At 53.3% G+C, this 20,741-nt stretch overlaps 1 protein-coding gene across 13 annotated transcripts in view; it reads right to left on the bottom strand.

Moving 5' to 3' along the window:
- The window catches only part of Col27a1 (collagen, type XXVII, alpha 1), a 120,983-nt gene that overhangs the window by 14,830 nt on the left and 85,412 nt on the right, over positions 1-20,741 (bottom strand). For 8 of the 13 annotated variants that reach the window (XM_030253629.1, XM_030253631.1, XM_030253633.1 and 5 more), the window contains 20 exons: positions 19,428-19,481; positions 18,958-19,002; positions 18,825-18,869; positions 18,551-18,604; positions 17,741-17,794; positions 17,075-17,128; positions 14,924-14,977; positions 13,423-13,476; positions 10,533-10,640; positions 6,683-6,736; positions 6,421-6,528; positions 5,436-5,489; positions 4,547-4,600; positions 2,778-2,834; positions 2,622-2,675; positions 2,125-2,178; positions 1,847-1,900; positions 1,188-1,241; positions 1,005-1,112; positions 605-712 (listed from right to left, as the gene is read on the bottom strand). In XM_030253629.1, the coding sequence (XP_030109489.1) occupies positions 605-712; positions 1,005-1,112; positions 1,188-1,241; positions 1,847-1,900; positions 2,125-2,178; positions 2,622-2,675; positions 2,778-2,834; positions 4,547-4,600; positions 5,436-5,489; positions 6,421-6,528; positions 6,683-6,736; positions 10,533-10,640; positions 13,423-13,476; positions 14,924-14,977; positions 17,075-17,128; positions 17,741-17,794; positions 18,551-18,604; positions 18,825-18,869; positions 18,958-19,002; positions 19,428-19,481 (1,281 nt within the window). Of the gene's footprint in view, positions 1-604; positions 713-1,004; positions 1,113-1,187; positions 1,242-1,846; positions 1,971-2,124; positions 2,179-2,621; positions 2,676-2,777; positions 2,835-4,546; positions 4,601-5,435; positions 5,490-6,420; positions 6,529-6,682; positions 6,737-7,444; positions 7,473-10,532; positions 10,641-13,422; positions 13,477-14,923; positions 14,978-17,074; positions 17,129-17,740; positions 17,795-18,550; positions 18,605-18,824; positions 18,870-18,957; positions 19,003-19,427; positions 19,482-19,512; positions 19,680-20,741 lie in introns of those variants that run through there. The other 5 variants (XM_006538039.4, XM_011250058.3, XR_390328.3 and 2 more) reach the window with 4 other exon arrangements.

Here is a 20,741-nt window from a genome sequence, read left to right as displayed (position 1 = left end):
CAGGGCCCCCAATGGAGGAGCTAGAGAAAGTACCCAAGGAGCTAAAGGGATCTGCAACCCTACAGGTGGAACAACATTATGAACTAACCAGTACCCCGGAGCTCTTGACTAGCTGCATATGTATCAAAAGATGGCCTAGTCGGCCATCACTGGAAAGAGAGGCCCATTGGACTTGCAAACTTTATATGCCCCAGTGCAGGGGAACGCCAGGGCCAAAAAGTGGGAGTGGGTGGGTAGGAGAGTTGGGGGGAGGGTATGGGGGACTTTTGGGATAGCATTGGAAATGTAAATGAGGAAAATACCTAATAAAAAATATTAAAAAAAAAAAAAAAGAAGCCTAGAGCATCCCAGTGGCAAGCAACCTGTTGTCCCACAAAGGCCCACCAGAGGGTGCCCGTGGACAACACAGTTAATGTGGAAGGTTACTAGGGTCTAGTAGGGGGCAGTATTTATTGTCACTTGAATAAACCATCCTTTAAACTTGGTCAACGTGGAGTCAGGGATCCACAAGAAATTTCACATGGGCCTTAGGATATAGATGCTCCAAGAATCAGTATCATTACAGCAGGACCAGGGCAGAAAGAATAGATTAATGAGAGCTGACCTTGAATCCCGGAGGCCCCTGTGCTCCAGGCAAGCCAGCCACACCTGGATTTCCTCTTCTCCCAGCAGGGCCCACAGGGCCAGGGTCCCCATCATTTCCCTGGTCTCCCTGTAAAGAAAACGGGAAGAAGTGTCCTTTGACTGGGATAGCCATGAGTTGGAGGAGGAAGAGGAAGGTGAGGAGGAAGAGGAGGAAGAAGAAGAGAAAGTCACACCTGCCAGTGGGCAGAGCAATATGGCCTAGTGACCCAGGTGCTAGCATCAAAGAGACACAGTGATAAGAATCCCAATGGATGAAAGACCTATTTGTCACCTAGTTTCCCACCTGACTCTTCAGACCTATGCCTGTGTGTGCCCCGTGGAAGTCGCTAACTCCAGATGCCACCCCATGTCTTGCTCACCTGATATCCTGGCCGACCATCTCTGCCAGGAATCCCATCAGATCCAGCAGTGCCCTCAGGGCCCTGTCTCCCCACCACGCCTCGGGGGCCTGGCAGTCCTTGAAGGCCCTGGAGGTACAGAAGAAGCTGGTTAAACCTTCTCAGGAGAACATAGAAGGTGACAGAGAAGCTATGGCAACTCACCTGGGTCCCCCTCCGGCCTGATGGCCCAGCCTTGCCTGGCTTTCCCTTTGGGCCCTAAGAAAGCAGATGTAAGAGATATACATTAGCAGGAAGCACTGAGAGTTGGTGTGATCTACCAGAGAGCCACGTGCCTGAAAGCCCACGGCTATGGCCACCCCCAGGTCACCCAGGGCTGTCCCTGCTGCACTGGGTCCTGACTTCCTTCTTTGGCTCCCCTGTTGCTAAGACTTTCCAAAGGCTCCCTGAGCCATTTTAGACTCGATCATGGGTGTCCCTAAGGAGTGTGGGCCCAGGGGGCATAGTGAGGAAGGTTTATATCAGGCCTACAGGAGGGAACACAGGGGCCTGGGGTCCACAGCAAGGAATGACTCCTCCATGACCATTTTGTCTCTCCTTGTCCTTCATCCCTCAGCTGGCTCCTCCCTCTTCTCACTCCTTCACTGTAGCCCAGCAGAGGTGTGGGCTGAGTTCTTGGCTAGGCCAACTTCTACTCAGAGGCTGATCCCCCTCAGCCCCTGTGAATGGCTGCAGAGCCTGGGAGCCTGGGGAGGTGGAACCTTCCAGCCCTTGCCTTTGCTGACTGTGTGAGCCTAGGCTAGCTGAGGCCCCTGCCCCAGGGGCTCAGCCTTCCCCCGCCCCCTGAAGTCCAGCCGTCTCACCTCTTCGCCTTTTGATCCTTTGGGTCCTGGGCGCCCCCGGGGTCCTGGATGCCCCTGCAAACCAAGGTGAGGTGACTCAAGGCAGCTCCAGGCCTCTCTCCTGGGGAGGGTGGCCAGTCTCCGCCTGGAGGGGGACGGGTGAGGAGGGGTTTGGGGGTGCAGGCTCTAGGGAAGCCCCCGAGCTTCCTCATGTCCTCCTACAGGGCAGATCCTTCTAATTTTTAAAGAGCTTGTTTCTGATGCTCCACCCTGCTTATAGCAGAAGACACAGGACTCACAGGCTGTCCCTGCTGGCCCGGTTCTCCACGGAGGCCTTGAACTCCCTCTTGACCCTGAAAGCGAAGGAGAGACAGGTGAGGGCCCCTCAGAAGTGGCCGGGGAATCCGGTGGCCACATCATTGACCCTCTAAGTCCCGCTTGAATAGAGGGGAATGTAGCAGTTGCTTCTGCTAGGAAGACATAAATGGGGAAACTGAGCCAGCCCCGTCCCTTCACCCCCAAGAAGAAGTCATTACACAGGACCATGCTGGAAGGAAAGTCAGCCAATCTGTTAGTTGTGTGGATTGTTTCTGTCCCCAAAACCTTCAGGAGAGGACCCTCAGGAGAGTCTGGGTCTTTCCTTCATGGTATTAACCTGGTTTCATAGTGGGCTGCTTTCTGCTCCTTATGACTAGTGAAGAAAGGCAGGCAGAGGCAGGAGTCTGTGTCCAGTCCAGACTGGCTTCCCCTTTCCCACTATCTCTACACTCCCCAAAGGTAGAGCTCTGATACTTACAGGGTATCCAGGGTCGCCTGGCTCCCCACGGTCTCCTCGATCACCCACAGGACCCTGAAGGACAGGGGCAATGGATAACCATGAGCCACCCATTCCATGGGTTCTCAGCAGCCTAGCCCTGACCCGCAGGCCAGGGGGAACAGAACGGGAACTTACCCGATCTCCTGGTGGCCCAGGGGGCCCCTCGGTCTTGCCATCCTCGCCCTGGTCCCCCTGTGGACACCACAGAACCAGCATTAGGCAAAGGCCACTCTGGGAGTTAGTGAACTGCAGGCGGGAAGGTGCCTTCCTCAGGGATGAAGGCCAGCCTCCGTAGGCAGGCAGACTGAGACCAACGGTCAAAACTACCATTGTAGGTAATAGTGGCAACAGTGTCCACATGCCACATGGACACTTAGGGCAGGCTGAAAGAGGAGCAGAGACTACAGTGGAGACCTGCGGCCACGGCAGGCCACCTTAGGCCCTGGCCCAACTGTAGGATGAGTTCTTGGCAGCTTTGCAGATGGCTGAAATGCAGCTGCACAGGGCAACGGGACCTCAAAGTCTCCGGTGGGCACTTGAGTTGACCAGACAGTCTTTTGTTAGGCATGCCAAGATTCATTTTATATATTGTCTTGCAGATTCTACAGCAACCCTGCAATGTTTCCCTCACCCCCACTTTATAGACTAGGGAAAGGAGGCGGAGGAACCTTGTGACCCCCTCGCTCTGGCCACTGGTATAGACAAAGGATCCTAGCCACAAGTACAGACTGGACTCACACTCTGGGTCGAGTTCTGGCTAGAGGAAGAGGGCTCCGCAGCACCCTTTACCTGCTATCTGGGAGCTGGCCCTTACGCACCAAGAGGCTGGGTTCACCCACCTGCTCTGTACAGCAATGACAGGGAAATCCTGGGAAAAGAGCAGGACTTCCACAAATCTCCCTTGCAACCCATTCCTCCCCCCAGCCCTGGCCAGTCTGTGGCCAGCTGTTCATTGTGGGGCACTCATGAGCCACAGAGCAACAATGAGCTATGCATGTGACAGCAGTCTTACTGCATTATGTCACTTAGTGATGTCATGGCCCTCTACTGTATGCCAATCCACATTGTGGGGATTGCCTCTGACCCTAGGTAGTGGCACTTGGGGTGCTGTCTCCACCTGGCCCCAGAGTTTGTGTCATCCCTGGCAGCTTTATGATGGCTAAGGAGAGCAGAGGGTCTGAGTGTGCTCCCTACAGGCTCTCAGGGACCATGCCAGGGCCTGGGACGCTAGACTTGTAGATCTGTACTCATGCAGGCAGGAGGAGGGGCTGGAGGACAGCACGCCAAGTCAGTGTGACTCACCACAGCGGGACTTAGTTAGTGGGAAGCTGAGTCGGCAAAAGAAAGGACGGTTGGGGAGGCCAGGGACAAGGAGGCAGGGATGCAGCCTGCTAGGAAGCCTTCCAGCCACGAGGAGGGAGAGGACCGGAAGGAGGAGGAGGAGGGAGGACAGGGGAACCCAGAGTTCTGGTTCCAGGTCTACTGGGCATTGCTGGAGATGTGACCCAAAAGCCATTCCTTATACCTTCGGGCCCTCATGCGCTCCTTGCTGTGAACAGTGTTCACACCCAGCCCAGCTTTCCCTGCTGCACCTCCCCATAGTTTCTTCCAATTCCAGAGCCCTAATGGAAGGGCACACATCCCTGGGGCCCTCCTCCTGAGCCTTCTCCTTCTTCTGTGTCCCTCCTCCCCACACTGAGTGAGTTCTCCCTGTGTAGTTCCAATGTCCCTTTCACAAGCATAGGGGAGTAACAGGGACTTGGTGGTGGCACAACTGTTCATTTCTGCCAGGTGACCCTAAAGCCATGAGTGCAGGGATACTATGTCCTGCACCATGTGACCCCATCCCCATAGCCCCAGAGCTGACCTTGACTCTAGCTACTGCTTAAAGATGCAATACCTACCTTCTCGCCTTTGGGCCCGGGAGGCCCGAGGGGTCCTGTGATGCCTTTGTGTCCCTGTAGGCAAACAAAATGGAGGGAACTGAAGAGAATTTGAGGATATGAGAGACAGATGACAAAGGACGGGGACTCAGAGACGGGGACATGGGACAGTATAAGAGGATCCCACCCCCGCCCTGCACCTCTCCGGGCCCTGGTTTTCCAGATATGCCTGTTGATCCCAGACACACTTCCAATCCTGTGCCAACTTAGATAATAGAGCCCTACTGTGGTGCCCTGGGGGCAAACTGGGGTCCAAAGGAGGGGAAGCTACCTTGGCAGAGTTATGGGAAAAAGCCATCCTGCTATGGCAGGCAACTCTGAGCCTCTGTAGTCCCTCTAGAGTCCTCCCTGCCTCTCTAGTCCTCCATCCCCTCTCATTTGTTCTTTCTTTTCTCCCTTCTCTCTCTCCTGTCTGTCTCCTGCAGTCCCTGAGTCTGGCAAAGGCCACTGAGGCTGGGTGTGGTCTCCACTCCCAAAAGCACTAAGCTGCCAGACCTGGCCTGCGCATGTGTTCTCTAACGGCTCTGAGCCCTCATTCCTTTCTAACCAAGCCTGTCCTTTCTGAGCCTTCATCTCCTGGATGTGCATGGAGGTTCTGGGAACACGATGCTCTCTCTTTAGGGACCTGCACCCGACCAGCAGGGAGCCTCTAGATCTCCAGTGGGTACTGGAACTCTCTCTGCCCCATCACTCTAATTTTACCCTTGCCTCCACCCAAATCTAAGGGTCCAGGAGTTCCCTGAGGCTATGGGACCCACATCGCCCGTCTCTGGTGAGAAGGACTGAGTTCAGCATGCAGGAAAAGTTCCAGAGGGTGAGGAGGAGATTCCCCTAAATGTGTGTCACTTACATTATAACCGGCCAATCCTGGTTCTCCTTGGGCTCCCATCCGTCCTGGAGCACCCTAGAAAGAAGAAGACCCTTGTTGGTATATAGTACACTTCCCGCAGTGGGAACATGATAGTGACTCCTTCCCCTGGCTCCAGCCACTCAGCTCAGCAGCCTTGCACCTATATGATATCTTGAACCAAGGCGGACAAGGTGAAAAGCAAGAGGCCTCCTCCCAGGCCCCTACCTCCCTAGCCCTCCCTACTCTATGCTCCCATGGTTTATAAAGATGTAGGTGACATTTTTTCAGACCCTTAATAGCTGTCTGAGCTCAGCTGCTATTACTGCTTAAACTTCTGAGACTTCCTGTTAAATAAGTATTATTAAGAAGGGGCCTTTTCCTACTCTGCTTCTTCCAGCAAACTGCTACCCATGTTTGCATTACCTGAGCCTGGATTCCAGGCAAAGTGCCATCTAATGGACACTCCTGTGTATCTCCCCAGCTTTTACCCTGTGATGACACACATCGCAGGAAGCCACCACTGAAAGCTTTCATACCATATGAAAGGGTACTACTGCTCCATTTGCTCAGAGATGCCACGACCCTACCTCTGCTCCGCGATGGTGTCCTCTCTCATCTCAGCTCTCATACACGTGGATCTCTGCCTCAGGATAATCTAGCAGGGCCCTAGGACTCTCTCCCAGCCACTCAGACACCTGCAGCCCCTCACCCTGTTCCAGGGAATCTGGATCCTTCTTCCCTCAGGGATTTGATCACCCAGTGTCCATTCACAGAAAGCACCAGGGACCTACTGCAGCCTGTAGTTTGCAAGATGTGTTTTGCCTGCCATGACTGTGTATTCAAGGCTGTATCCTTGGGGAGTTCAGAAACGAGGTGCCTTGGGACATGAAACCTAGGGATTCTTTAACAGTGGGGTGGGTGGCTCTTATAGGGAAGCTAGTACCCCTCCCTATTCGTGTGCTCTTCCCTCAGCCCGGATCCTTACCGTTGGTCCTAGGGTGCCCCGGGACCCTTTAGGACCTGGGGTCCCAGGGGGCCCAGGTTCTCCGGGGATGCCCATCTCTCCCAGATATCCTTGGTGGCCCTTGGCACCCTGGAGAGAGAGAGAGAGAGAGAGAGAGAGAGAGAGAGAGAGAGAGAGAGAGAGAGAGAGAGAGAGAGAGAGAGAGAGAGAGGATCAGCCTATGGCTGCTGGCCCAGGGAGATGAGCTAGGGAGGGATGTGACCCTTGAAGGCAGGGGACCTACCTTAGCTCCCCTCTGGCCTTTCTCACCCTGCTTGCCCGGCTTCCCCTCACGACCCTGAGGAGACACAGAGACAAGAGCAGGAGAAATCAATTTCAGGATGGAGGGAACGAGAGCAGCTCCAAGAAGCATCCTCGCTTGGGAGCTGGACACCTGGCTGCAAACCCACACCGTGGCTCAGTCCCCGTGCTGTGCAGCCTTGAGCAGAACCTTACTTCCTGGTTGGTGTCTTTGGTCTGCGTCATGGACACAGCATCTTAGGTGGCCTCGCAGAGCTTAAGGATTCGTCTTGGTGACACGGGCACATTCACAGCAGTGTCACCCACAGCAGCCATTTGAAGTGTGGAGGTGGCTTCTTCAAGCACAGGAATCACCTGCTGCCTCCACCATCGTCCCAGTTATGAGACGCACAGAGGCCAGCGATCTGTTCTGAGGCCTCCCTTTGGTTGGCACTGTGGCATCCTGCTAGGGGCTCCCTGTACTGACAGGCATCCTGTTTCCTAGATGAGGGCTTGGCCTCGGTGCCACTGGTGTGCAGTTGATGCTGCTGCAGCCCTCTGGTGGTCTCGTCCACATCCCAGTCACTGCTATACACTCCCTGGGGTGGGGGTGGGGTCCCCTCACAGCGAGCATCATGCTGGGACCTCGATAAACTCCCCTCCCAAGTACACAAGCTATGCACTCCTTCTGTACATCAAATGTATGTTCTCAGCTGCACATTTTCTGAAGTCTAGTCACAGATCAAGTGTACCCAGGGAAACTTACATCTGAGCTGGAGTGTCTGTGGATGGATCTGAAAATTTTAGTCCAGAAAAGAGGGTTTAAAAAAAGGTCCTTTTTTATGATTTTAAAGCTTAATTTTTTTATTCTATTTGTAACAATTACGTTTTCATTTATTTCTCTTTTGTGTGTGGCAGTGATCACATGCCACAGGGAAGATGTGTGGTCAGAGGACAGCCTGTAGTAGCTGGTTCTCTACTTTCACCATGTGGGTTCTGGGGATTGAATTGCAGTTGCCAGACTTGGCAGCGAACATCTTTACCTGCTGAGCCATCTCGCTGGACCCCGTTAATGCACTCTAAATATTGACACTATGTTAAAAGACTATTTGGGATTTACTGGGTTGAAGAGATGTCACCTCCGTTCTCCTGACGTGTTCTTTTCTCCCTTTTCACCACTCACTGGAGGACTTTAAGTTACATGCACAACTCTCTTACTTCTACCACACAGCACTAGCTGAGCAATGCTGCTTTGTCCATAATAAAACCCTGGACATCCTGTGACCTCCGATTCCACAGCTTCTCAGGCACAGTGTCCTGTCTCAGAGTGAATCTCAGAACTGGTACAGTGGGAGGGGGCGGAGCCAGGTCCCTCCAGGAGTGAGCATCCTGTGGCAGGGATCCTGAGATCATCAAACTACCTGGAGGCTGAGGCTGGGGCTAGAAAAGAAGCCTCTGCTGGGTCCTATCACAGATAGGCACCAGCCAACTACTGCTGGGACACAGCTGAGGAACGTGTTTCTAGGCAGTTTGGTCATTGTTTATACATCAGAGAAGTTAAAATGGAAAAAATAAGATGGCTTCACTAATCTGTATGATCTTATGTGAGCCCTGGTCTATGTGCTGTCCCTCAAGGATGAAGCATCATCACATAGCGTGTGACCACAGACACATTTCTAGGAAGGCCCTGGTGGCTTATAAAATGCTATTTCCCAGTAATCAGCCTGCCTCCAACCCACGGAGTATGAAACATTCCTCGGTTAGCCACGATGCCAAAGAAACCCAAGCGCAGAGCTTGTGCCCACAGCCCAGTGTGCACTTAGGCCAGAGAGATGCTGCCAACCTTGGCATATGAGAACTCTGAGGGACCACGGAACATGAACCTCACATTACTGCTATGGCAACCACAGCCACGTGACCAACCCCAGCCACCACCAGCAGCTCTTACATACTTTTTCCTCCAACCTTCCCTATTTCTCTGTGCATTCTTGTAAAGGGTTGTCTTTCTCAGCGTTTCTCCTCCAGACTCTCTGGTGTGTAGATGTGTGAGGTGTATGCGTCTGAGTGTGTGTGTACACGTGCCTGTGTGTGCGTATGTGGAGGTCAGAGGACACTGCATATCGTTCTTTATTGCTCACAACCTTACTGCCTGGAGACAAGTTGTCTCACTGAACCAGAAAGCTGTGTGTCTTGGCTATGCCAACTGGCAGGCAAGCTCCTAGGATCAAGATCCCATAGCACGGAGGTTGCCAGTGCACAATGGCCATGCCCGGCTGTTTCCATGGGTGCTGAAGATCCATACTCAGGCTGTCATGCTAGGGGAACAAGCCTTCCATCCACTAGACTATGTCCCCATCTCCCCGTTTTCTCTTTATAACTGAGAACACCAAGGTTGGGAGATGGGCAGCTGTCTGCCAACTGATACACTGAAGGAGGGTTATTCAAGCCAGGAACCCAGGTCTGACCTTTGAACTCAGGTTCTTAGGATACGTCCTGCTGGGTTGCTCCCCACTCCACAGCAAAACCACAACCTCGCCGAGAAAGTGGCCTTAGGGCTTTAGACCTCAAAATAATCTTGGCATACATTCCTTCTAGATTTTCAACATAGTAAGACTGAGGCCAGGGTGGGCTAGGAGCCACGGCCACGTTACACAAGGGAATAGCGAGGTAAGAAACAACCCATCCTGCTAAAGCCCTTCTTACCCACATCCTCAGGGCTGAGGAGAGCAGCAGTGGGCGGCTCTGACAGGCACCCCTCCTGCACTCGTGGGCTGGGCAGTGACCTCATCCCCTTGCTCCTGAGGGCTATTAGCACGTCAGCTCTATTTTTAGGTAACAGATACTTTCCCACGGCCAGCATGTTGCTGGCTACTCTGGATCCTTCCCAGACTGGTCACTTCAGTGCTGAAGAGCTGTCGGGAGCAGGCTAGAAGAAACATGGACTGCTGAGCCATGCAATAGCAAGAACCTGTCATGTTGGGGTGGGCAGTAGGGGATCACGGAGTTGTGCTAAGGCCAAGGCTGGCTCAGAGTGGACACCTGCAGGCCTGACACTCTCTGGTGGCTTGTTGCAAGGTGGCTGGATCCCAGGGGCCTGGCAGGACACTGAGCTGGCCACAGAGTCCTGCTCCATACACACCCTTGGCTCTGTTACACAGTAAACTTCCAAGCTATCAGTCAAGTATCAGAATGTCCTACCTACCACACGTCTTTTCCCCCACAGCCTGTATAGGCTCTGAATTCCAGTGAGTCCACTTCAGACAGGATGTACATGCAGGGGTTCAAATCCTGGCTCTGCCTTTTCTTACTGTGTGGTCTGGGCCAGGTTCCTTTAACTGTCTGAGTCTCCCAACCTTCAAGGATACTAGCTAATTAAAGAATGGTCTGGAAAGCACTGGCATGCTGTCTGCAAACACTGAAACAAAATAGGTTCTCTCCTCTACCAGGGGCCCAGCGCCCAGGGAAGATACTCATAGTGTTTGTGGTCAAAGTCCTGAATGACCCTGAAAGATAGAGACCTCGCCAAGGGTCAGGGATGGCTTCCAAGGGCAGGAACTGTCTCTGTGTGAGGAGGACTGAAGGCACACAGGGGTATAGGAACAGGAAAGAAGGGAGAGTGTGCTCAAAACAAGAGGAGCAGGTGCAAAGGCCCAGAGGTAGGGCAAGCTCGTCCCAGGAGACGAGAAAAAAAGGCTGGGTATGGGGCTGGAGGAGATGAGGTTACAGGGCCACACGGAACAGAGTTTCTCCTGAGGGAGCAGGAAAGAGGCAAAGTAGAGAACTTCTCGGGAGGCCTGGACAGCTATGAGCATCCCTCACCCAGAGCCCCATGCTGCTGGATGCTCCACACTCACCGGGACGCCAGTGATGCCCGGGGGCCCAGGGGACCCATCCTCTCCTTTCAGCCCTTCCTGGCCCTTTTCACCATGCTCGCCATCGGGCCCTGGGTCGCCCCTGTCGCCCTGGATCGGGGGGGGGGGGGCAGGAGGAAGACAGAGAAAGAGAACATTAAAAACCAGGTCATCAAAGGCCTCAAAAACCTCAGGCAGCCTGTTAGTTGCCGACATGCCTTCGGTACCGGAGTCATCCTCACCAGAGCCTTCCCTGCTGGTACTTGTTTAGTGTTTGCTACCAATGGGGAAACTGAGGCAGAGCTAAGTCAAGCCAGTTGGCCCCAAGTAGGTACAGCTAATCTGCAGTTAGCACCAAGTCCTGGAAAACGGGGCCCCAAGGGAGGAGTTCTTGTGGGTAAGGAAAGTGTAGCAAGGACTCCCTGAAACTGAGGACTCTAAGAGCCTTACCTATGAAGCCCCTGCATGGGCTTCAGGAGCCCAAGGCTCAGGTGTCTTGGGTTCTCCACAGCACTGGTTTTGCAACATGTCATGGGTATAGCCCTTATGGGTGTGTGTACTCTAGCTCTGCATGCCAGCCTTGCCATCTTTCCCTCATGCCCTGGGCAGAGCTGAGCTGCCTGAGCTCCACCAGGACAGGGTGTGGGCTATAGTTCCAGCAGCAGTTTCAGGATCAGGGACTGTCTATCACAAGCTCATCTCCAAAGGGATGATAGGCAAGGAGATTGCAGCATGTCTGTGTGGCCTCGCTGTGACGGTTGCAGGTCCCAAGAAAGAGGGCAGAAGGTCCCATTTAGAGGAAGGGGGTGCAGGGAGTGGCCTTGGATAGGAACAGTGCTGACAACTGCACACGGGGCTCAGAGCAGCCGTGGGAGAAAGGCAGAAGGAATCTGATTTGGCCTGGCCAGGAAGAGAGAGTCAAGATACAGATGTGGTGGCTGGAGCCTGGCCTTTGGGCAAATGAGACTGGCATGTAGAGTTGTAGGTACTTTCCAGCTTGGCCTGGGGGACAGCTGTAGGTGTCACATGACACAGGCCAGCTTTGAGCAGCACTGGGCACGAGGATGGCTTGTATGGTCCCTTTCCACTGAGCCTGTCAGAGTCCCAGCACAGCCTGGCACAGAGACCTGCTGGCCCAGATCCGGCTCTCAGAGACTCCCCTGGCTCTGAGACTGAGCTTCTGGCTTGTCATCTTGGCCACCTGCTGTCTCACTTGTAGGCTGGTTGCTCCAGGTAGCCAAGCTAGGCCCAGGCCCTGGCCAGAACCAGTCTCCAGTGACTATTCATGGTCTGACTCCTACACAGCTGGAAACGGGGTTCTGTGGGGCCCATGAGAATGGGCTGTAAGAGTCTCTGGAGGTATCTGCCAAGGAGCAGAGAGCCTTCTGGGTGGCCTCTCTCAATCCTCCCAGTCCACAGATTGAAGAACTGAGTCCGTAGAGAGGCAGGGATCTGAGCTCAGGGGACCGAATCTCCCTCACACCCAGGTCACAATCCTTTCACTACTCTCAGTAACTCTGTAACTCTGGCCAGGTCCCTCGTTTGTATAGGTGGAACACAGAGAGACCGTGCATCTTACTCAGCACAGCCCGGGGCAGTGTGTGCTAAGGGTGACTGCCACCTCCACTGTTATCAACAGAGATACTGCACATGAGAGCTCTGTGAAGTGCTGCGACCATTGGAGAAGCAGCTGATTGCACAGTGGTGACCCCTGGACGTGCAGTATAGGAAGCAGTCTCTCCCAGGACCTCCCAAGGATCAGAAAGATGCTAGGCACCCAAGTGACCAGTCTAGTCCTAGGACAACGGTGTGATTGGCTTTGGAAGCTAGAGGCAAGAACTGTCAAAAGCAAGAAGTAGAGAGACTGTGCAAAGCCTGGACCTGTCCTCCTGCCCCCTGGGGCAAAAACTCCAGGACAAAAGTGGCCATCTAGGAAGGGATGAGGAGGCTGTGACCCCCCCCACCCCCCAGCTGTACCAGGAGGCTGCAGAGCTGGGGCCAAGAGCAAGCGGTTAAGTGGCCGGCAGGGGGCGCGCTTTCACTTGCAAGGAAAACAGAAGCGCTGACAAGGCACCCAGATGAAGTGTTCTCTGGTCCCTGGGTGACTGTGAGGAGCTTAGGGCACGGAAGCCTGGCTCTGTGGCTGTGAAATTGAGACTCAGAAAAGCTGAGGCGCTTCTGTAGATCTGTGGCGGGCAGGTAAGAGGGTCATACACGATAGGGGGAGTCTCTCTGGGGTTCTGGTGTGACCAGGTCAGCACAGAGAGCCTACCCGCGGAGCTTGGATTGGGGCAGGCCGGGGACTGAGGGTGGGGCTGTGCCTACTTGATACCTGCAGTTTCTATGCATCACCGACCGACCTGGGGCTCAGATGAACATCATCAGGGAACAGCAGTGCCCCGGAAGCGCCTGCAATCGGCTGATCCTTCACTCACAGCCAGACTCTGAACCTTGTCTTCCTGTGAGCCTCATTTTCCCCTTCTCCTTCGGAATGGATGTTGGGTATAAAAATACTGGGCTGTGTGTCTACAGCAAGCTTTTTAACTTCTCTGAGTCTGTTTCCCCATCTGAACATTGAATTCAAGCATCAACGGACGTGACTCATAGAGGGCACAGCATCGATCGATCGTACCTGGCAGCCTTGGGACTAGTTCCCCCTGAGTGCTGGCTTATGAACCCCTGGTGATGGTCAGAACTTTTCATCTTTAAGGGCGTTATGAAAGAGAGGATATGAAAGCCCCAGGTAGAGCAAGGGCAGCCTTGAAACCCTGCTGATTCCTCCACCCCCACCCCACCTCCCTTCCTCTGCCGGGGAGAAGCTGCTAATTCAGTGTTCTGAGGGAACTAGAGCAGGGCTAGAGGCCATTCCCAGATCCTGGCCCAGACAACTCACCTTCAGCCCATCTGGCCCCACAGGGCCATGGTCTCCCTCAAGGCCTGGCTCTCCCTGGGAGAAAAAGATGGGGAGGTATTACTGGGTAGCAGCGCAAGGGGCGTTCCCTCCCCACTTGCCAGGGTCAGGAACCCACTGGCTCTCAGAAGCTGAACAAGTGGATTTCTATGGGGCAGAAGAAGGGCCACAGAGCCTTATGGACCAGGTACCTGCTGTTGGACTGGGGAAGCCAGTTGGTAAGAATGGTTTCTGACAATGCCAACCTCAGCATCAGCAGTGTTTCTGCAACCTCAAGTAGGATCTTAGTTTCTATAGGAATCCCTTTCTTACCTGGAAAACATGGCTCTCAGGGAAGGGGATGACACACTCAAGGGTGTCAGCCACCTTGGGCCTCCTTCTGAGAGCTGAAATAAGTGTTCCTGGAACCTCATCTCACATGAGGAATGTAAGGACAATTGGTAGACTTGGGTGGGTAAGTTCTAGAAAGATGCTAAGAATGCCAAGGCCCTCTTTGATGTCCCTGCTGGTCCTCCCCGTGCTGGAAAAGCCCCAGTTCTCCAAACAGCTGCCAACCTAAATTGGTATCTCCCTCTGGTTTTAGAATTTAGAGCTGTCCAGAGGCAGAGCTAGGAGGGGACCCAGGTTGGCAAATGCAGGAATGGCAAAGATATGGCAAGTGAGCAGATGCTGCTCCTCTTGTACCCATGGCAGACATCAATAATCAATCCACCAGAACATCAGTTCCCTTAGACAGGTCTTCTGTTACTCACTCTATGCTCCCATGCCTAGTACACTGTGTGTGTTAAAGGAATACTCATCTGCCTCTCGAACTTATTGAGTCTAGATGGGGCCACAGGACCTTTCTCAACACTATTTTCTAAGGAGACTCAACTGATCAAGCTTGGTGGCCATGCACAGCTAGCATTTCTGGACTCTAAGCTCTCCTATGCTGCCTAGGGCCTTCCCTCTCTCTTTGCCTAATTTTGGATAAGTTTCCCTCTGGAGACTGGGTACTGGGAACTTGGGGCATCATAAGGAAGAGAAGATGGAGGGAGGCTGAGATGGGGTGAGGACCTGGTGCCCTGAAGACTGCACAAACTCACTCACTCTTGAGCCTTTCCTGCCCCATCTGTAAGGTGCTAAGGATACGGGCTGTGTCCTTACAATTCCCATGAGTCTACATTCACAGAGTACAGAGAGGGATGCTAGGATCTCATGGGGCTTCTTAGGGCAAGGCAATCTCATGGGTTTCATTTGGAAAGGTGAAGGCTAACTGTAGAACAGTTTCGGAAGGGGGACATATTTGAAGGAAAGTATCTGGAGGTTAAATATCTCTGTGGTGATGCTGGGTACCCAGGGAGACTAGTCAAAGCTGTCAGGACTCCTCGGCTGTTTCCACAGTTGGGGAATCTGAGAGTTTTGGGGGTTGATCCAAGCCATTCTCCTGCCCATGGCTCACAGGTGACCTGGGAGCTCTAGAAGGAAAATGTACTTCACTTACCCGCTGCCCAATAAGACCTTGCTCCCCAGGGGGGCCCAGAGGTCCGAGGTCACCCTAGGAGAGGCCAAACACAATCCATGTGAGTGTGGATAGCCAGCCTTAGCCTCTGCCAGCCCTTCTTCCTGCTCTGACTAGGACCGGAGAAGCTGGAAAAAGCTACTTCTTGAGAACCATAGAGAGATTCTAACACTTAAGTCCAAACCCTTGTTCCAGGTAAGTCCTGGCCATGGGATGCTCCTCCACTGGGCAACTGGACCACCTCCACCACCACCACCATCACTACCATTACTACCACCACCCAGAACAGCAAAGCAACCATCAGCATCACAGTCAGCATTGCAATCACTATCATCACCACCACCATCCCAACCACTACCACCACCACATTAGCACCACCACCATCCCAACCATCACCACCATAACCACTATTGCCATCACAACCAGCAAGATCATTACCATCGCCACTACCATCCTCACCATCATCACTGCATAGCCACCACTATCAGCATCATCAACACCATCAGCAGTGTCACCACCATTACCAGAATCACAAAACCATAATCACCACCAACACCATCATTATCCCTTCCACCACTGTCATCACCAGTACCAGCATTAGCCCTACTACCATTATCATCATCCTTACTATTATGACTGCATTACCACCATCACCAAAATCATCATCACCATCCCCACCACCATCAATCTATCACCATTATCAGAAACACCACCATCACTGCATCAGCATCACCACTATCAACATCACTACCTCACCATCATCATCACTGCCATAACCACCACCATCACTACATTACTACCACCATCACTTCATCACCATCACTGCATCACCTGCATCACCATCACTGCATTACCACCATCACTGTATCACCATCACTGCATCATCACCATCACTGCATCACCAATACCACCACCATCACTGCATCACCATCCCTGCATCACCATCACTGCATCCCCACCATCACCATCACTGCATCCCCACCATCACCATCACTGCATCACCATAATCACCATCACTGCATCACCATAATCACCATCACTGCATCACCATCACCATCACTGCATCACCATAATCACCATCACTGCATCCCCACCACCATCACTGCATCACCACCATCACCATCACTGCATCACCATTGTCACCGCCATCACTGCCATCGACTTGCTTATGCTGTCCTAAACACATTTTCATTCAAATGAGCTGAACCTTTGCAAAATCCTGAAAGAACAGTGTTATCCTTGAGAAGCTAGCCGAAATGACAGACTCAGGTCAAAGTGGGTGGCATGACTAGGGCAGCGTGGCTGGAGAGCAGAGCTGATGAACACCAACCATCCTTTCTCTTCCTTGAGATTTGGTAAGAAACCAAAAGGGGGGAGCCAGAACGCCTGTACCCTCTCCTGAAAGTTCTCCAATGAGTCCTCCTCATTTGTAGACATGCACACCGTGCTCCCTGCTGGTGTCTGGGCACTAGGAAGTGGAACATGGTGCACCAGCACAGTCCTGACTAGAAGAAGCCAGTCCTACGCACTACGCACTCTATGTGAGTGGCACTTTATACATAGATGACTTGTTTTATTGCTTGGGCAAAATAAGGCAGAGCTGAGCCAAGGCCAGGAGCTCCAGGCCTGGTTCAGCTCCCTTAGAATGACAGGACACTGGTCCACAGGACAGGAATGATTTGCTTCCAGTCCTACAGTCCCTTGGCAGGTGCCCTTGAGCCAGCATGCTCCTAGGCTCTCAGTTCTGCAGGATAAGCAGGGTTCTTCTCCAATAGTGGCAGACAGATGGGGGCTCCCCAGGGCTGGGTATCAATAGGTACCTGTGTCCTCACAGTTAATGGGGTCACCTGTGCCGAAGTGCTGATGGTATCATGGAGACCAGGAGGGGCAGATGCCCCAGTAGGGGGATCAAAACAGGTGCCAGAAAAAGCACAGCTGGGCAGGAGACAGTGCAGGGGCTCTGAGCTGCTTGGGAACTTTACAGTGGGTAGGTCAGGTTTGCTCCCTAGCCAGGACAGAGACCCCATTATCCCAAGCACAAGAAAGGTCTGTTCCTCCTCCAGGGAGAGGACAAGGCCGCCAGCTGGGAACTGGTGTCAACAAGTCATTTTCCCATCTTTCATCTTGTCTCACCTTCATTCCGGAGTCCCCAGGAAGGCCAGGCTCTCCCACTGCACCCGGCGGTCCCTGAAAGAAAGAGTCACTGGACTCTCTTGGAGCAAGGGGTGTGCTCAGGTCACACCAGGGAGCTGCAGAAGTGGGGTTAGCCTGCAGCTTCTGCGTATTGGCAAAACTATAGGGCTGGCTGCAAGCCTGCAGAGCCTTACACTACCCAGCAGCTGGACCCTCTGCCTACCCACGAGTGCGGTTTACCACACAGGAGCCTTTGGCAGACAGACAAGGAAAATCCATGATTTGCATAAGGTTGTGGGGAGGAAGAGGCCAATGGTGGGGCAGGCCTAGGCCTCTCCTGCTTCTTTCTGACACTGGGCCAGGATGGTAAGGGCTGGCTCTGTTTATGATTCTGTACCAAGATCAGTCTTAGTGAGGCAGGAGGTGAGGAGGACCTCCCAGGAAGGTCCTAGATCTCATACAGTGCTGTGAGGGAGGCTCCCAGCCCCTCACCCTTGTGTCCTGCATAGATGTGCTATCTGTAGGCTCAACCTTCAACTCGGCAGCACCAACCTAACCATTTCTGTAGGGCAGGGCAGGGATAGAGCAGCAGGTGGGAATCCAGACCACGAGGGCTGAGATGCCCCAGCGGCACTGAAGGACAAACCAGGGCTCCTTGGCACTTACCTTGGGCCCCATTTCTCCTGGAGGACCAACTGGCCCCTGAGGTCCCTGAGAGCCCTGGAGACAGACAGATCACAGTTAGGAGAAGGCAGCCTGGGGGGAGCTGTGGGGAGGCTGAGCCACAAGGTCTGGCATGGTAATTGAAAGAGAAGATCCATACACCCTAGCCCCAGCCATATCCAGTTCCTCTTCATCCATTTCCAGGGTCTCCTCTGCATCCAAGTGAACCCCAGTAGGGCTGTCTCACCCTGCACCTCAGCCCTACTACAACAGACAACTTTGGAACTGTAATCACTATGCCCTCTCCTATTCTGCTCTCTCCCACCCAACCTCAACTACCCCTGGCCTTCTAGGGTTCAAAGGATCTTTCTGGGTCTCTAGTCTGGCTCCCCAGTCTTCTTAAAGAAACTCCTCTGCTTCCCCCAAACCCATCCCTTGGGATGTCTTCTGAAGGACAAGCTATGTGTCAATGGCTTCCTTTGTTATTCCCTTGCCCTTCCCAGGGGACTCTCTAGCCTCCTGCCTCCTGCCTTTCTGAACGCTAAGTGTGGCGTCTATACATTTCTCAGGCCATCTTCACAGCCATATAGCAAGCACAACCCAGCTATCTCCACGTAGTAACAGACTCAGTGGCCAAGCAAGCCAAAACTCACCCTAGAACTCAGAACCAAGCTCTCCACCCCTACAGGCCAGACCTAGCCCTATCCTTTCTATCCCTCCCCATCTTTCTACCTGGCCAACAGTCCCTGCTATAATCAGATGGAGAACAGTCTTTCAGGGCAGAGGTACCAGAGAGAGGGGATAGATACCTACCGGTTCTCCTGGGAGGCCCTTGGCACCTGGAGGGCCTGAGGGACCAGGGATGCCCTGTGGAAAAGCACAGGTGATGTTAGTCTCTTCATACTTCTCCATTATGCTTCTCCCTTGACCTCAGGCTAGTCCTGTGGTCTATCCAGATCCCCACTCCACCCTTATAGCTGAGAGAGAAGGTCACTTGTAGGTTCCCATGATGGTCAAAAACTTGTGGTAATCTTTCCCCACCTGCCCCAAAGCCATATTGAGAATCTGTAGAATCAACACTACTTACAAGGAAGCCTTTTGCACCTGAGTGGCCTCGCTCACCAGCTGCACCCTGGAAGTACAATGGGCATCTTTAGAGGCATGTGTCACAACAAACTGAGGAGGGACAAGGGAACTGGTATAAGCAGAAACTGACATACCTGCTGTCCTGGCTGGCCAGGTCTGCCCCGAGGTCCTACACGACCCTGTGGGAAGCAGAACACGTAGAGGTGGGAGAGAGACTCTTGAGGACCACTTACATAAAGGAGGGGTCCCAAGAGACCAAGTGTCCTCCTCAACCCACTGCCTGTGGGCGTACTTAAGATCTGACAAGGTGGGTGGCTGCCACAGTCACTACAGAGGTGCTGGGGTTGGGAACCAAGGACCGTTCTCACAGAAGGGATCAGTGAAGGGCGAAGGGCATAAGCGATCCCCATTGTGCTCTCTCTCTCTCTCTCTCTCTCTCTCTCTCTCTCTCTCTCTTCCTCTCTCTCCCTCTCCCGCTCTTTCTCTGCAGCAGAAGGCTGGATAGTGACAAAATGACTTGCTGAGAACAGGCCCCGAATCATTCTGGGGTGGGGTACTTCAGGGTCTAGAAGGTGGAGGAGTAGTAACATGGGGGTGTCTGTACCTTCAGGCCCTTGGATCCCTGCTCCCCAGCTGGTCCATCAGGTCCTCGAGGGCCCTGGAAAAGGAAGAAGTTTCCAGCACAGTGGCCTGGACGGCAAAGGTCTCCCTTGGACTGTACACTAGGAGGAAGAGATTACCCAGACCCTCTGGCTCTTCCTCCTCCTCCTCTTCCGTACATAGTCTGAGGTGGGTCATCTGCAATGGCTTGGGAGGCTCTTCAGAGGTCACAGCCTGTGTAAGTCAGCTGGAGACCCTAAATGCAATGTATGTCTGTCTAAAGCCAGGCCTTAGCTTACTGCCTCCTATTCCCTCCCTAACTTGTGACCCAGTTCTGGGGAGATGAAGGCAGGTAGGGGCCGGACATCCCAGGTCACAGATGGGGTGGGACTTGAGAAATGCTTCTGGTTCTGGGCTCTGTATGTGACACAATCTCACACCTTGATAGAAGGGCACAGCCCTTGGAGTGGAGGCTCAGAGGCCTGAGGGATGCAGCACATAACTAATCTGCCTGGGATCAAAGCCTTTTTAGGAGAAAGGATGAGACACTGTCACAGAGAAAGTAATTGCATGGAAAGGGGCCTGATTATGGAAGTGAAGTTGACTGTGGTCGGTAGTTGAGGGTAGAATCAGAATTGGAACCCAAGCCAACCAGATGCCTGCTTATTGTCCCACTGTCTGCCACTGTTTATTGGGATGGAGGTGAACTCTCTATCATAGGAGCCAATAAGAGGGCCAGGACCTTTAGACTTGCCTTCCAAGAAGGCTGTACATGGGATGGGGCATTGAGGAGAACAACATCTAGAAGCCAGGGCTGAGATGTAGAGAAAGAGGAGCCATCTCTCCTGCATGGAGGAGCCACTATGGGTGGCCAGCCATTATTCAGGGTTATGATACCAGATGGCCTATCCTGAAGGTCTCCCAGCTACCTCCTTCTCTGTGTCTCAGGCAGGCGTTTCTATGGCAGGATGCCAGGGTTCCCATCAGAACCACATGATATTCCCCACAGGCCACATCAGCAGACCACCCTGGGGTTGCCCTCCAGCTGGGCCAGGTTGGGCTCAGCAGAGCCACTCCTGCCAGGGGCAGAAAATCCAGTGTACCACAGCCCCCAGAGAAAAGGCAAAAGGAAAGATAGGGAAACCCAGCATCTGTGGCCACCCTAAGGTCGAAGCTCTTGGTAAGGAACTGGGTCTGCATACCCAACCAAGCCCATTTTACAGAAAGAAAAGCAGAGGCTGAGAAGAAGGGGAAATCAGCTGTCTGATGTCCAAGGGGAAGAGCTTACTCTGAAAGCTCAGATGTAGCACCAGGCATT

Source organism: Mus musculus, chromosome 4, assembly GCF_000001635.26.
Source record: "Mus musculus strain C57BL/6J chromosome 4, GRCm38.p6 C57BL/6J".
Lineage (NCBI taxonomy): Eukaryota > Metazoa > Chordata > Mammalia > Rodentia > Muridae > Mus > Mus musculus.
Note: the sequence above shows the minus strand (reverse complement) of the source record. Positions and strands in the feature narration are given on the sequence as shown.